The 17,757-nt window shown below is 44.5% G+C and overlaps 1 protein-coding gene across 1 annotated transcript in view; it reads left to right on the plus strand.

Annotated features, from left to right (window-relative positions):
- LOC121729820 (2-oxoglutarate-dependent dioxygenase htyE) overlaps positions 1-17,757 on the plus strand; it is a 46,667-nt gene that overhangs the window by 26,852 nt on the left and 2,058 nt on the right. The window contains exons 2-5 of the mRNA XM_042118452.1: positions 12,348-12,463; positions 14,759-14,893; positions 16,554-16,707; positions 17,304-17,518. Coding sequence (XP_041974386.1) covers positions 12,348-12,463; positions 14,759-14,893; positions 16,554-16,707; positions 17,304-17,518 — 620 coding nt within the window. The remainder of the gene's footprint in view (positions 1-12,347; positions 12,464-14,758; positions 14,894-16,553; positions 16,708-17,303; positions 17,519-17,757) is intronic.

A 17,757-nucleotide genomic window follows, 5' to 3' on the forward strand; every position in this document is an offset into this window, starting at 1 on the left:
TTACAACATAATAGGATAGAATCGTCAGGTAAATTTTACCTCTACAATAATCTGCCTTTCTGTCTGCTGCCGCTTCATGTAGTCGGCTTCCAACTTGTACCTTAAGAGGCCGGGTACCATCGAAATTCTCATACATACGTAATACCAAAATCATTTTCTCATACGAATATATTTAACATGTTTGAGTTATTTTTCAGCTTAAAATAGTAATTACCTAGGTTCTTGCGTAAAAATTTTGTAGTAATTTTATAAGATAATCGACCATCCTCGAACAGATTTTATTGATGCATGATAGTGGCATGGAAAAAGGAAAGGATAATGACATACGGCGATGTTTAATCGTGTTTTACGCCTGATTTCTGAGTGATTAAGCGGACATTATTACTTAAGTTTTACATATTTACTCCGTACTTTAAAATGCTTATACAGCAAGTCTGTTTTAGTTCTGAAACACTAGTGGGTATATTACTTCTTAGCCCGGGCACGCACTAGCGGCCGCAGTGAACGCAGCGGCCAGCCTGCCTAGCATACGCCAACGAGATATCATGACATGACATGACAAACATTTTTTTCTCGCGTAGATCTATCATCGAAATAACACTTTTTTATAGAGTTTTGTCGAGATAATGTTGAGATTTTGACATTATGAGACGAGTAGTTTTTAATTATCTCGCGAGTGAGATATCTCGTTGGCGTATGCTAGGCAGGGGTCGCGACGGCCATCGAGTTAATCACCTTAGTATGAAAGCGCCATAGACCACGTGCACCTGGCCGCACGGCGGCCAGCGGCCACACCATACTTTCGATGACGGCCGCGACCTGGCCGCTATTGCGCGCCTGGCCAGTTGTTAGGCAGCTATGTCAAATCAGGTAATACTCAACGTGGCTTGTTTATACCTACCCAACTCGCGCAAAGAGGGTTACAGGCCCTGGTGTGTCGTCTAGACTCTAGACTAGCGCGTAGGCGACACCAACGTTTCACCGACACTTTCATTTAATACTAGATTTGTCGATCACTGAACGAGATTATTATATAAATGTTAAGATATTGAAAGCCCTAGGTGAAGTAGCTGTGAATTTATGAGTTAGTAACGGTAAATTTCTAGAAATATCTAAGCAATTAATCGAAGGAATAACGGGTCTGTGTTTTGTGCCACCTAAAGCATTTTTTTCCACGAATGACGGCCCTCCTGGAATGAGGATTGAGGACCTTATATTAGGAATAATACGTATTGTTCGTTGCCAATTTGTATTTTGTAGAGTCGGCTATTGTATGCAACAACACAATAGAATATTGAATATTCTATATATACATACATAGTATCGATGTCATTATTTAATAATGTTATCTACCAATAAAAAGTTATTACAATTAGCCGCAAAAAATTCGTAGAATATCTTAACATTCGCCTTAAATAATAATTCAAGCGAAGTTAACTAGCTGTATGAATTATTTATTAGAGATATTGTGCAACGAAGAAATTTGCGGAATTTCTAATTGACGATAATGCTACTAAACGGTTGGTAAAATCGTTTTAAGCAGCCATAGCACAGGCCATATCATAATGCAATAGATATTAGTATTATGGAAATTTTGATGCCAGTACGAGTACGAAGAACACATTCTTCATTCATTTATTCGAGGGCAATGATATTCTACTTATACAGATATGTTACGTCCATACTATTTGCCGCCTTAAATCTCTTCCGAACAATTTTCAAATTCAAAATTGCAGACATTGACAAATTTGACAGATAAGTGAAACAAAAGATACGAAAAACCATTTACATAAAAGGGACAGTTCTATTTTTAAACGTCGAATCGTATTGCTGTCTCTTTCTTCGCCTAAGCTATGACGAAAATTCAATTTTTCCAGATTGTTCGAAAAAATAATTGAAAATGTAAATAATCGAGGTAATTATTGCAATCAAGACATGTGGTAAGAGATTCCATGTGTTTTGTTTACTTTCAAATCATAATTGGTACATTTTCGAAACACGCACGACGTCATTTTCAATTTATTTAGGTAAGACAAGACGCGGCACGTTCGTGACTGCGCTCGATGCAGACTAAACAACAGGGCCTCTATCATGAGCTCTTAAAGCCAGCCAGAATACTGACTGGCTCGCATTTTGGTACCATGACCTCTATTTTCCAGCCAGTCAGTGGTCACGTGACACAAAACTCACTTCTCCATTGTTAACTGAGTAATAATTTCGTATCATTTGGTATCATGACAACACTTCTGACATAAGCTCGCTTGCTTTTACGTCAAATACAGCAATTCAATAAACACCAACCAACGAGTAGCTTTTACTGAATAGTTTACATTTTAGTAATTTTATTTATCAATATTACATACTTTTTAGTCTTAAATTATATTGCTATTTAGTTGGTTAGTTACTTAATAAGTTATATTTTAGTCTGTAGCATATATTTTAGTGAAAATAATTCGTTATTAAAACCAAAAAACTTAACATTCGAAGTGTCCAAATTTTTGGAAAACGATTAAGTATTCTCAAGTTAATCACGAACTGATACATAAGTAAAGACGTAGAGACCTTAGTAATCCATTTAGTGTTAGTGAGGTTTCAGAATAATAACATAAGTGAGGTGTAGTATACCTATATGTCTAGTCAACAATAAGGTTTGCATTTGTGCGATGAGCTAAGACTGCATTGATTTAGTACACAAGAAACACATACAAGGTATAAGGAACACAAGTGTTGTGTATAATTACTGTAAAACAAGTATGAATTTTCACCAAAAACCTACAGGTACAATCTTATAGTTGCATTGTAGGTTTTTGTGTTATTTCACAAACTATTTCCTTGTAAACCTGAAGTATTTTGGTATATGCATGATAAACACTGCACCAAAGAGGTAAATAATTCAATATTACTTACTTTTAACAAGAATTTTCAGAACACAACCTTTTAACCTTTAGATGTATGTATAACATGCTCCGGATAAACATTGACACACCTAAACTACTAGAAAAGTTAAATAATTGATATGATATTATCAATCCCAATTAGAAACCCAATTAGCTAAATTCTCATATGAGCACTTTTTCATTTATAACTTCTTCTCTTGACGACAATATGGTATTATATGATGGGAATAGTGTAAATCACTAAATTTTACTCAAAAACAAAAACCTACATTATAGTACTTTTCCAAAAAAGACTTACTTAATAAGAATTGCATAACAAACATATGGAACTTATTGTTCATAAAACATAATATTATCATAGGAACATATATTATTATGTATTACCAAAAATACTTTTGTACTTACCTCAATAATAATAATAAGTATTAGTTTTATATTAAATTAAATTTACTATGTACTTCTTAGGAACCTATCTTAGGAGCATTTCGTACAATCTTTTGATTGCAGTAGGTCTTTGTGTTATTTCACAAACTATTTCCTTGTAAACCATGCATGATAAACGCTGCACCAAAGAGGTAAATTCAAAGGTATTACTTTCTCAATAACAAGAATTTTGAGAACACAACCTTTGAAACTTTAGATTCAAGTATATTCACGAATAAATATTGACACACACACATACATCTAAACTACTAGAAAAGTTAAATCATTGATAATATAAAATCCAAATTAGCTAAATTCTCATATGCACTTTTTCATTTATAACTTCTCTTGACTACAATATGATATAATATACAATGGGAATAGTCACTAAAACTCAAAAATATAATCCTACATTACTTATAGTACTTTTTCCAAAAAGACATAACAAAAATTGCATAACAAACATACTTATTGTTCATAAAACATAATATTTTCATTGGAACTTATATTATTATTACCAAAAATTCTTTTGTACCTCAATAATAATAATATTAGTTTTATATTACTTATTACATTAAAATTTATAATAATTACCTTTAAATACAATAAATCGGTGCAAAAGTAACTATTCCTACATTGACCACGTTTTATATTAGAAAATAGTATATTTTATAATAAAAAATATTAATCTTTTTTTAAACTATATTTTCATCTTGATTTACAATTTTTCCGTTAGTCGTTATGGCTAAGCCATTTCAATTCCTAAAAAAAAAAACAATTCCGTTAGTCAAATTTGACGTTCGTGTTTGACATTTCTTAATCCAGTTCAGAGACAAATATTACAGGTTAAAACCATTGAGAAGTAAAAGTGCACATGATACGGAAACATAACCATTCACTTTACAACTGTTTACATACCTGCACGGATTAGCTCAGGTTTTGACAAAGTTAATGATAGGGGGGCAGACGGCCCAATTGGGCCGTATTTGAAGCTTCACAACGCGCGCTGTAGTAACAAATCTGCTTTGAGTATTTCATCATTGTTCGAGGGGATATATTTTTACAGGACATTTTGGGGCATTTCTCTAAGAAACATAATAAGTAGTCAAAACTCAATAGTAACTCTTTTAGAGCTGCATCATTCTTTCACAGTGAATTTTATCAAAAATATTAAAAAAAAACACGCCCTGGAATGGATTTTCGAGATCGAGTATACTTTTTATGGAAATATGCATTATATTTGAATTGAGAATTTACAAAAAAATACAATCGTTCGCTGAATACATTCGCTGGGCAGACGAAGCGTGTCACGGCCAAACCTTCGACTAACAAACACAAGTGTTTTATGGATAACAAAATATTTGCCGTTCTGCTGTGTCTATATACGGAGGGCGATAATGTATTGACATTTTTGGGGGGCTCTTATCGCGAAATCGCGCGATGTGTGCGCAAATAATTTGGGATCGAATTTGATAAACCTGAGGACGGAAAGGTCGGAATAGTAAAGGCAAGAAGACAATTACAACTTTTCATACGTTAAAGAACAGCGCAGTAACAACGTTAAGTAGATTGTTGTCCTGGGCGATGGCATTTTTTTTTTGATCGAGAAATGCCATTATGCATCCCCGGCAGTGCTGGGGAGGAGGGCAATCCCTAAAGCAGCTCAGTCAATCTTTGTGGGAGATGTCAATTAGAATACAAAATATAGCGCCAAGTAGGTATTCCAAGCACATAACACGCGTATTGTTCGTCTTATACGTAACTCTTGTATGTCGTGTGACGTGTCGTGTAGAAAGGAAGGTGATGTTTTTGTGATGATATAACGGTATTTAGATTCGGGCTGGCGATGATATAAACACGAGTGACACATTCCCGCGGGGATCATGCTCGTTAATCTTAAAGATCTTTCGTAATCTGATGACACAATTTCTTTTTGCATGCTCAAGATTTCGTCGAAATATTCGAGTGTCAGACGATAATTTCAGTGTTGCCTGCTCCAGTTTTGCTAACTGCTTTGTAGCTCAGTCAACAAAGTAGTTGTAGAATGCGTGAGCGGGAACCTAAGCAATTTTTGCAGGAACTTCTTCAGGGCGGTTAATGACGTGATAGAATATTTTTTGCTACAACGCATAGTTTTTTAGTTATTGACGAAAAACCAATAATTTAGACCTTTGTCGCCCTCCGGCTCACCTCCTTTTTTTTTTTTTTTTTTTTTTTTTTTTTTTTTTCACGCAGAGAAATGCATTAACGCATTCGACGCAGGGGATGGGGACTCCCGCTGCGGATATGTGGGGCTCGACGCGGCGAAGATGGTATGTGCCGCGACCCTACCCACTAAAACTCTGCGACGCTCCTCTCGCCACCCAAGACGAAGCCACGGGCACGACACACCCACCGCAACTCCGTCAGTGGCCGTCCGACCTTTGTCAGACCACACTCATTTGGGGGCGCTTCTCGCCCCGCAGGCCGACAGAGGCCCCACTTGGGGCTTGCTTGGGCTCTGGTGTCACGATGCACGGAGCGTTTTGTGCATCGTGACCTACTCTGGGACTCGAATTTGATGACGGCGTCCCCACGCCGCCACCACGAGTACCCCGGCTAGGGTGGATCATTGTGCTGGCGTCGCGCACGTCTCCGCCTTAGCCGTCTCGAGGGGTCGATCGCCTCCCTTTCCCTGCTGCGTTCGGCCTCCTCCTTGGCAGCTATAACCTCCTGGGCGAAGGTGTCAACTGCCGTCCACGCGGTCTCGCTACTCAGCATTGCTCGAATGATAGCTGGTAGCGAGAGGTCCTGTCCAATTGCGGCCACGAGGGCCGCACGCTGTCCTGTCCATGAGGGACAGACCATCACAGTGTGTTCGGCCGTGTCCCTTTCGTCGCCACAATGATGACACCTAGTGTCATTCTCTCTCCTTACTATCTCACACAGGTACCGACCAAAACAGCCGTGCCCGGTCAGCACCTGTGTCAGTCGGAAGGAGAGTGCGCCGTATGTCCGGGTGATCCACTCTTTCAGGAGCGGGCGTATGGCCGTTATTAGGGCAACGCTCACCTGCGGCTCTTGAAGCCGCTCCTCCCACAGGATCAATGTCCTTTCCTTCGCCACTTCCCTCCACCGACGTACAGCGTCCGGTAGGGGGTTGCCACCCCCGGCGCGGACCTCTGCGCAACGCCAGTAAACGTCGGAGAGGGCTCTCGCTTGTAAGTCCCAAGGGACGCTTCCAGCAAGTAGGCAGGCCGCATCCCTTGAGATCGTCCGGTATCCGCGAACTGCTCTTGTAGCCATTACGCGCTGAAGCCTCCCAAGACTTAGCGCATTTTTAGGTGACAAGTTTTCAGCCCATATTGGCGCTCCGTACATGGACATTGAGCGGATAACACCCATGTACAAGCGCCGACAGCCCAGGCTCGGACCCCCGAGATTCGGGAGTAGAGTCACCAAGGCCCCCGCAGATCTCGTGACCTTTTCGGAGAGCCGACGGAAGTGCTCCCCGAAAGTCCAACGCCCGTCCAATACAAGGCCCAGGTACGTCATCGACGGCGATATGGCAATCCTCGTTCCGCCCACGACAATCTCCAAACCCAGTGGTGGCGCATTCCTGGGCCCATAGAACATAACGGCCTCGGTTTTGTTCAATGCAACTGTGAGGCCCAACGCTCTAATTCGGTGAACTGTCTGTGCGACAGCAGCCGTCGCCCGAATTACCGCCTCTCTATGCGTTCGTGCGCGAACAACCACACAAGTGTCGTCTGCGTAACAAACCAACTCGGCTCCAAGTATGAGTACAACACGGAGTACCCAATCGTATCCGATGTCCCACAGGGTCGGACCCAAGGCTGATCCCTGTGGAACACCGCAATCGACTTCCAGCTCCTCCCATCCGTCTTGCGTCGGGTATTGAACCGACCTTTCGGAGAGGTAACTTTTGATGGTCCGGCGTAAATGACGTGGCACCCCGTGGTACTCCAATCCGGCTTCGATGACGCTCCAGGGCATGGAGTTAAATGCATTAGAGATGTCTAAGGACACTGCCAACACAACTCCACCCCGGGACGTCTCCTCCTCGACCACGTCACGCAGACGAGCCACTGCGTCAATTGTGGACCGGCCGCTCCTGAACCCGTACTGGGAAGGACTAAGGTTCGGCCCAGTGCACTCCAAATGGCGATTAATGCGCGCCACAATTACCCTCTCCAACATCTTGCCCGCTTCGTCCAAGAGCACGATGGGTCGATAGGCCGATGGCTGATCTTCTGGCCGCCCGTCCTTGCGCAGAAGAACCAGTCTGCCTGTTTTCCAGCGCCGCGGTACTCGACCCTGGACCAAACAATTGGTCAAAGCGGTGAGTACCTGTGGCTCCATGTGCTTCATTGCTGCACTCCAGACACGACCCGGCACGCCATCCAGGCCTGGGGCCGTGTTCTTCGAGCCCATTTTGTGCACCACCACGGCCAACTCAGCTGACGTGACAGGTGGTACCTCCTCCTCTGCAACTTCAGCCCCGGAGTTCTCCGTTCGTGGAACTATGAGGGGAGAACAGTTAGCCCCACGTGGAAACAAGGTCGACAAGACCCGATTTCGGAGCTCCGGCTCTATCGTCTGCGTGATTGGGGCGGCTGCAGGACGCAGCTTTTGGCGTACCCACTTGTACGGTCTGCCCCACGGATCCTCCTCGAGTGTCCGCAGCCAATCCTGCCAGGCGTCTGCCTTCGCCTGCAGTATGGCATTGCGAAGGGTGAGGCAGGCCGTACGATACGCAGTGTACAAGCCCTCCTCCTCTTGCTGATCCCTTGATCGGCGTCTGCGATACCTCTTATAACGACGACGGGCTGCCGTACACTCTTGCTGTATGCGGAGTAGCTCAGGGCGCCACCAATACATCTGGCGCCGCGGCTTAAAAGTCCCTACACGTGGCATAGAGGCGTCGCAGACGCCTTGCATTGCCTTCCTTAACCACTCCTCACAGTCGTCGACATTCTCGGACGGCAGAGGCACCCAAGATGCAACAATCGCAGCCTCGTCGAGAAGCTCCCGGTCCATCTTCTTCAGAGACCATCTAGGTCCGCCACTGGTCGGCCTGGGACTGTCCGACCCTGAGCTGGAGGCGACAACGTCAAACCTTATATAAAGATGGTCTGAGAGCGTCTCGACCTCCTCTAAAACTCTCCAATCCACAATGCGGTGAGCAATAGCTGGGCTGACAAAAGTCAAATCAACTATTGACTCGCCCTGCCATCGGACACAAGTGCTAACCGCACCTTTGTTAGCCACCACTAGGCCCGCTGTCAATAGCCATTCGGCAACCGCCCTGCCTCTGGCATTCGTCGCCGGGGAACCCCACAGCGTGGACTTCGCGTTAAAGTCTCCGGCAACGATTACTGGGTTGGCAGCTCTGCTCACGTAGGTGGTGAGTCGCAGGAGAAAGGACTCATACTCCACGAGAGGCCGGTTTGGGGAAAAATAAACCCCCACCACGGTGAGGGGTCCCAAATCAGCGACGATGAAGCCATGCCCCCTAGTCACACTCCTAATAGAAAAAGGCATGATTCCTGGGCCCAGGACCAACGCCACCGTTGAATCCTCGTCCCCGATCCAATCGCTCCTGGGCAGGACACGATACGGCTCAGCTATCACTGCAACGTCGATCATCCGTTGCGCCATCTCATGCAACCAGAGATCTTGCGCCCGGGCACAATGATTAAGGTTGCCCTGCAGAAACTTAAAGGACGCCGTTATGAGGCGTCCATTGGTGCCGCTTCAGCAACGGTAGTCGCCGTGGATGTTGTGGCGACTGCCTTAGGTGCCTTGCCCTTCTCTGGACCGTCCCTCTTTTTCTTAGGCGCCATTTTCCCGCAGGATTTAGCTCCCACGATGTGGTCCGCCGGCCTACCATGGGCCTCACATAGTGCACAATGAGGCGCGTTTTGGCACCCCGCAGACATGTGGCCCGACTGACCACAGCGGAGGCAAAGCTCACTGCGGTCTACCTCGCTCTTGCATATTGCCCGGGTGTGCCCGGCCTCCTGACATCGGTAACATATCATGGGGCGCGTGGTCAAAAGTACCACACGCACGATGGTCCACCCAACGCAAACTTTTACGTTTGGGGCTGTTACCTTCTTTGCCGCCTCAACCGGGCACTTAACCCAGACTGATCCACGACCTCTGCGGTCTCGCCTGATCTCTCCAACCTTAATGTCGCCAACTGCGCAACCACCGGGCATTGAAATGGCCCGCGCCACTTCTGCCGGGGTGGCGGAGTCATCCAGACCCTGTAGGCGCAGCTCCGCGCACTTTTGAGGTCGGTGGATGCGGACAACGTCCTCCTCCATTACCTCCTTGAGCTTTTCAGCAAGTTTGTCCGCCTTATCCTTGTTAGCAACCCCTGGAATCTCGAGCAATCGAGCCCCAGTGACTGCCACCTTAAACCTTACAGCCGGGATCTCCAGGCTGACGAGATCGACCCGTTGTTTGGCTTTTTCTAGTACATCTTTGTACGAGATGCCTCTTTTCTCCGCCTCTGGCTGCAACGTTAGAACCACGGCTGCAGTTTTCGGAGTGCGGAGACCTCCATTTTTCTTTTTCTTCCTCTTCTTAGGTAACTTCTTTCCTTCCTCTCTCTTTCTTTGTACCTGTCCTTTTTTCCCTTTGACAACCTGCGACCACTCCTCGGTCGCATGTTGTCCCGCCACAGCTGTGACAGGGGCAGCATCGCGCCTACCCGCCGCCGCCTCCACAGCGGCAGCAGATTTTTTTATCCTCTTCTTTTTCTGTTTCGGTGCTGGACCCGGATTGAGTGGGGGTAACAGAGTCGTCACCATCGGCTCAAGCTCCGAAGTCTTCTCTTTGCCCTTCGACGTAGATGCTATTGGGTCACTTGTGTTCTCCTTCTCTTTTTTCTTATCTGCAGCGAGGGGGGGTCGCAGGCGCGGCTCCGGCAGCAGCCGAGCCTCCAATCCCTCTAACCACGCGTCCATTCTGGCACTCGCTACGGACACTGCCTCACGCACCGCTCGCTGGACAAGCTCCTCCACATTCAGCTCCTTGTTTACGGGAGTGATTTGTGGCTGAGCTTCGGCCATCCTACGCTTGATGGCCCCTAGTTCCTTTTTCAGGTCTTCAAGCTCCTTGGATAGGCGTTTATTATCGGCTTCCAGTGCTCTTGTCTCCGCCGACGCTGAGTGCTCGAGCAGAATCGCACAGGTTTCCCGTATGGCAAGGGTCGCCTTGTTGAGAGCCGCCACAGACGTTCCCTTGAGGTTCTTTTTCTGGGCTACGCTGCTGATGGCTCTCAGGCTCTCTGTGATGACTGCACCCAGTCTAGCTGAAGTAACCTCCTTGGGCTCTTCCAGCATAGTCACGTCAGAGGAGGATTCCGATGCCCGAGAGTGTGACCTCACCGATGGGATCCTCTTTGTCGCCTCCAAAATCTCGCGCTCCACTTCGGTTTGTAGCGTTCTATCTTCCTGGTCAAGTTTACTTTTCCTGGCCTTGGCTTGGCCAACGTAGCGTCCAGTTGTGGGTGGCCGGCCCCTACCACGCTTGGCGGTGGGTTTCCGGGCACCCTCTTCGTCCTTTTCAGGACTGCATTCACCGGGCCTCTTACGAAGGAACCTTTCTCGTTCCTTCTCCTTGTCCGTATCCTTATTTCGGGAGGATGCAGTTTCACTGCCACTCTCCGTGTCATATCCTAGTCCATCCCTATAGAAAAACTTACTAGGGATTGGGCTGCCGGGCGTAGGCGTCGCTGTTTGCGATCCTTCGCCTTCACTCGCTGTCAACATTGCAGCCGTAACAATATGCCTATCAATATCCGTATTCGTGCCATAGTCATCGTTATCATCTCTCCTCTTCCCCTCCTCCATAGCAACAGGTGCTCCCCCAGTATACGCGGAGCGATCCCCGGCCGAGGCCGGAGTATGGGATTCCCCCTTTCGGAGACCCACCCGGGGATTATTTTTATCCTTATTGCTCTCCATAATTGATCATTAAGGGGTGATTCTGCCCCACATCCTAATTGCGTGGTCACCCACCCGCCATGCACCCCGTCACCGGACGTCACCAGCTTAGGGTTGGAGGCCCACAGGCCCATCCGTCTCACAAACACACACTGATTTGCACACACAAACACACACTATTGTAGAGAAGAATTAACTAAACAAGAAAGATAGAGAAGAAAGGTGGTGAGAGATAGAATAACGAAAAACAAAATAACAAGGAAGTGTAAACTACTAAAAAGAGAGTGAAAGACAGAGAAAGACCGGCGATCAGCCACCCTGGGTACCTCGCTCCGTGTAAAGGGCGGAGTGGCGTACCCAGGGGCCCAGGGACACCAACGAGAAGGAACCGGTACCACCCCCCCGGCTCACCTCCTAGACGTCAGGACTTTTAGTATGTTTTGTCCCTAATCACCCTGAATAAGTTCCAGCAGAAATCGCTTAGGTTTCCGCTCACGCACTCTACACCCTCTTTTGAGTCATTCGTTAACCGGACTATTATTACAGTTAGACCACACTGAAAGCCAGTTTTACAATTGCCCAAATAATATGCTTTAAGAAGCAAAACACTTCCATAAGTTATTCTTCACATTTATTATAGAAATTGCACGACTTACATAGATATTGTACTTTCGGCACAGCTGTAAAGCATTTGACGGGGAATGGGGATAGTACTTTAGATAGTAGATACTAAAGCAGTCCTTGTTAAATAAGATTGTTTTATAGAGCAAGTCAGGCAAACAGGCACTATTCTTTATTCTTTTACTGCGCTCTCATTAAATGTATTTATATTGAAAGTAGAGTACGTAGAGTACTTTTAGTTAGTCAAGACTTTTCGGACAAATTTGACTGCGTAAAGCTACTTACCATGACCTGGCTGACCATGACTTGGGTGTACCATGACCTGTCAGTCCAATTCTGGCATCTTACTGAATTTGTTGCTTTTAATGGTAAACTACTGTTGCTAAATTTCTTTTTTATTTCTAAAAATTGGAACACCCTATTTAATTACTTTTTTCTTTGTCACCAGGTACGGACGTGTGTCCCATGAAGTCGGTAGTTAGGCGCATCGGCCAACAGCTGTTCACGGCTCTCAACGGGAAGGGACTGGCCATGTTGGTGAACCACGGGATTGCTGATGATAAGGTGGGTTTGGGTTGGGTGGATAACATTCACCAGACCTACCTGGCAAATCCCTGGTCTCACGAGCTATGGAACAAAAGGTTTTTGTATAAATTGGGGCTGCTCAAATATTACGTTAGTAAACCTAAGGTTGGTGATGAGAGAACTTTTCTTATCAACATATAAGGTTACGAATAATACTTGGACGGCCCTTTACGTGAACAAGTTCATCATCCTTCCTGTGATGTGAGTTCCATCTACGTATCTGCTTGTCGACGTTATTATGTGTTAGTAATAAATATGACGTTTTTTTTTTATTAATTAACATTTGACGGGACGGTACGTGCGATCGTCTGCCTTCCTCACATTTCAGGAAGGTCCTGTAACCAATGAGTTTCTAAAATACTAGAGTAGCAATGTCTTACAAAAGATTTTTAGAAATGCGTAACCACTTTTTTGTTCAAAAGACAATGTCAAGTCATATATTCGTTATGTCATTATGTATGTGAGATATGCCTGCAGGCATCTTCGAAGTGGCAACGCGTTGCTACCGTAAACTTCCAATCTAGTTACGTTAGTAACATAGAATATCATTGCCTGTAACAGAGTCAGAGTAGACAGAATGATAGAGTATGCCGACTTAGAACTGATGTTGAAATTTTTAAATTTGACGTATTATGACGAAAATCGTCGCTAGGGTTGTTAAATTGTTACCTACGAATTTAAAACTATGACATATTCGCTGGACGTGTTCCTCTTTGGTCGTATTATTGTTTGTGTTTTGGCACATGCGATTAAAATTGTCAGAATCCAATTTTGAAATCTTTATTTTAAATATTTAAAAATAAATAATATCAGCCAGCGCGAGGCACATTCCGTTCATAATCCTAGTGAAACCCGACGAATTTGACAGATATTGAAACCTGTACGTTTCTTTGCAGTCGAACTACTGGTAGTTATGTCTATTGTGACAGAGTCAAGGCTAAAAGTTAATAATTGCCCGGTTTACGTCAAATATTAACCAATGCCAATCAAAAACGTTGTTGAATATAATATCAACTTCTGACAAAATCCTGAAAAACTGGACATTTGTCACACCTTTTCAGTAAATTCGAATGGCATGAACATCCAGTGTGATCTTTTATCACGGCTTAACTGTTTTAGTCAGCAGCCGCTTCCGGCGCCTTAATCCGTCAAGATCCAGGGCAATATTTTCTGATTCATCAACGTCTCGCATGACTGCAAATATAGCGGTCGCTTGAATACGACATGAATAGGATCATACTGGGTTACATAGGCGATTTAGGTCATATGCTGGAATAGGCTGGAAGACAAAAATTGTAACTACGGAATACGTATTCTGTAGTATGCTATACTCCACTCGGGCTAACTTGTCGCTAGCGGTCATTGACTCCCTGCCAAAAACTTGTCATTTTCCATATAAGCCGCGATTGACAATGAAGTGTCAGATATTGTCAATGGTGGTTTTATATGGAAAATGACAAGTTTTTGACAGGGAGTCAATAACCGCTAGCGACAAGTTAGCCCGAGTGAAGTATAGTTACATTTGCTGCTAATATCGATTGAAACATAGTAGCAACGATTGCAGTTAAACGTGTCATAAAATGGCTCATCTTTCACAAGTTACAACTTACTTCTAGAATAGTCATCAAACGTAGTGATTATATTCTCTTCGTAGTCATCGCTCACGTTAGCTGAGTGTGCCACCTATTTCATGGTATGAGTTTTTATACCTGCTATTACATAGTTATTATTCTGATAAGATAAAGAGCAATGCTAGGAAGTTTTTGCTTATTTATATAAGAACTAGATGACGCCCGCAACTCCGTTGCGCCAAAATTCGTTTATCGCGCGGGAATCGTACATTTTTCCGGGATAAAAACTATTCTATGTCCATTCCCGGGACACAAAGTATCTCCATACCAAATTTCAGCAAAATCGGTTCAGCGGTTGGGGCGTGAAGAGGTAACAGACAGACAGACAGACACACTTTCGCATTTAGAATATTATAGTACGGATTGTGCAATCATCGAAATTCGAATGCTGCTATAAAATCGTCATAGTAGGTGCTTAACTGCTTACTTGTCATGAAGTTTCAAAACCTGAAAATAGCGCAGTTAAATTTTTTATAAATCATCAACTTTTCAACTTTAAGTAGAGTGTAGTGTAGACTGTGTCGTTTTTATTCAAAGGGAAACGGGAAACGTCCCGCATTGCGTATAGTATACCAAACATCTGGCTCCAAAATAGTACATTAATAATTGACCAAAATTTTAACAAGAATTGTCAATTTTCCAGTTGAAAGCGATTTATGGCGATTTGGACAACTTCTGCGCCCTGCCAGAAGGCTGCCAGGCCCAGTATCTCCGCAACCCTGTGAGCAACCACGGCTACGTTCGTCCCGGAATGGAACAATTTGACACCACCAAAAAGGTAATACATGAACCTTAAAAGTTATGAGGGATTTAGTCTGGTTGCCAACGCAGTTGCGTTATGAGGAATGGGCAAAGATTCAATGGAATCGCTGAGCTTAGTGTAGTAAAGCGTTTCTGCTTTTCTGTTAGTTCTCAACAACACATTCCTCTACACAGCTCCGATGGAAACACCCTTCCACAAGTAACAGAAGCTGCAGTCGAAAATAACCATATTTTCAACGGATTAGCTAAATGACCTAGGTCCCAAGCACAAGGCAATTTTGTCATCAATTTATATAAGCCATTCGTGAAGCGACCAACGAGGCGAAAATCTCCGTATAAATCCCTTATTACACTAGCATGAAGATTAAGGTATATTACCTTGATGTTTATCTATTTGATATGACTTAGATATTAAATACCTATTGAGATATGAAGGCATTTTTGATCACGACTTTCCTTGATTTGCGTAACGTTTCACGCATCTGTTACAAGAGGAGTTTTCGTTACGAAACATTGATCAATGTTCGTCATCGCATTTTAACCGCAAGATAGTACGCATTTACACTCTTATCGCTACTAACGAATTTACTTTGGCCATGAAATAATAATAAAAGTTAATTTTGTTGTCGTGGATTCAGCGCCATCTGGTGAGTTGAAAATTTTTTTTGGTTGAAGTTGGCAACACTCGTCAATTGTTATAGCAAAAAATATGTGTTTTAAGAAAATCCCCCCAAAAAATTACTTTGGATTTTCAAAGAAGAATGAAAACATGGAAGTAATACAAAAAACTAAACCATAAGCAATTATTTCTTTCATTAAACATGAAATCCAGAAACCCATAGCAAAACACAAGCGTGAAAGAGATATATTATATTGTTACGAGTACGGATACGGAAGCACAGTGCTATCTAGCGTCAAACCAGCGGAACTTATCGGGGGAACACAGACAATATAAATCCCCTACTCGATACTAGATGGCGTTAGCTGTGTACGATTACAATATGCGCGTGTTTTCTATAAAAGTTCAACCCATGTTTACGCGAGTCAGATAGGTACTCTCTAGAAACTTAACTATATTCCAGAGAATATTCTGGCACTCGCCTCGGCCCATATAAATAGTCGCAATCAGGCCGCAGGCGGGCCAATGAATCAGTTCAGTTCGAGCGGTCTTCAAGGCGACTTCGGAGTGAAAGCAAGTGATCAATAGTGAGTGAACCAGTGAAACCTACGACTTGGCTACGACCTAGGAGATCGCGAGTGCTTAGTGTTTGGACCTAGTGCTAGTGATTAAAGTCTTCATAAGAGTCAGCAGGTCTTTCTTTCCAAATCCTTCGAACCCTAGCATGTAACAATATACAGCTCGACAAGGCTTTACTTAGGGCACTTAAAATGAACGTGCGAAAAAAGTAACTAACGCTGCCATCATACAAAAACGTCATTTTTGACAGTTCCTCTCGCCCACGTTCATATTTATATGAACGTGGGCGAGAGGAACGTGGGCGTGGGCCTTGTCGCACTTGACTTGAATTTTGCCTGTTCGCTTTCACTAGGTTTGTCTCAGTTTTGGTGTCCAAAATTACTATCATAAACTTATCTACAAAGCAATAACACTTTTTTCTGTAGACCTATTCAAATGGAACAGGTACTCGGTGATTGATTTCCACGTCTCATTCCAGGAGCTGCGTCACTCGTTCAACATCACGACGCTGTCGGCCGCGGCGATGCCGGCGGAGGCGGAGGTGCCGGAGTTCTGCCAGCACCTGTTGCCGCTCGCGCAGGATATGACCAACCTGGCCAGGATGCTGCTGCAGGCGCTTGCGTATGCTTTCGGTTAGTACTGTTACTGCCAGTGGTTTTCGCTCTACCAGCGCCCTGGGCGAGATTTCTTCGGCGCCCTGAGTGTTGGTAGTGGTAATAAAAGGTATGCCTGCGCCTTTTTGTTCGCTTTTAGCGCCCCTTTCTATCCTGCATCCTGGGCGGTCGCTCCTCTCCTAACACCGCTGCTGGCTACCGCTGAATAGTGCTAGAGATGTAACTGAACAGAAAATGGCTCTTACGTGGTACTTTGAAGACTGCCTTAGCCAAATCCGTCGCCAAATTACGACTACGAAGTTCAAAAATCGAATTTTGTTTTCAAACTTCGTCGACGGCATTGTCCATGCTGGCCCAATACAAAGGATTTAGAAAGTGCAGTGAATATTCGTCTGTATGTCCGTGATAGTAGTAATAGTTCATTCTAACCTCTAGTTTCGCAAAACGGTTATCCATCATGGCCTAATGTGAAAAGCTGACAGAGCGACACTGTAGATCACTCTACAATACGTATACTTCACTAGTTTTCTGTCTAACTCTAAACTCTAACGTCTACAACGGTTCTGAGTTCTGGCGTGGTAAAGCGTTTCTTACTATCTTCTGCTGTATTCCAGGCCTACCACCAGCAGCTCTACTGGCGTCCCACTCTGGGATGCTGCAGAGCGACGGCGTGAATCCCTCAGCTATCCGCCTGCTGTACTACCCGCCAGTGCCGCCCGAGGACGGACCGTGCTGTCGCGACAATGGCGGGACGTACACGCGGTGCGGCGCGCACTCCGACCGCTGCACGTTCACGCTCGTCGCGCAGGACTCGGAGGGGGGATTGGAGGTGGGTTACTAAAATCCGGATTTTTGACGTGACAACGTCTAATCACTCGATACTACGGCCTGCATGCACGGAAAAATGACGTCATTGTCCTTTTACGCTCATTGTCGCGTGCCGCAAGCGAGAGCTCACGAATGATCGGCTCGAGCGACTGTAATGTTTGACGTTGTCACGTCAAACTACCGTCCGTAAACCAACTTTACAGACAACCAATTTTTATTATTTTTATTTTCTTTTACGGA

This window comes from Aricia agestis, chromosome 8 (genome assembly GCF_905147365.1).
Source record: "Aricia agestis chromosome 8, ilAriAges1.1, whole genome shotgun sequence".
NCBI classification, from domain to species: domain Eukaryota; kingdom Metazoa; phylum Arthropoda; class Insecta; order Lepidoptera; family Lycaenidae; genus Aricia; species Aricia agestis.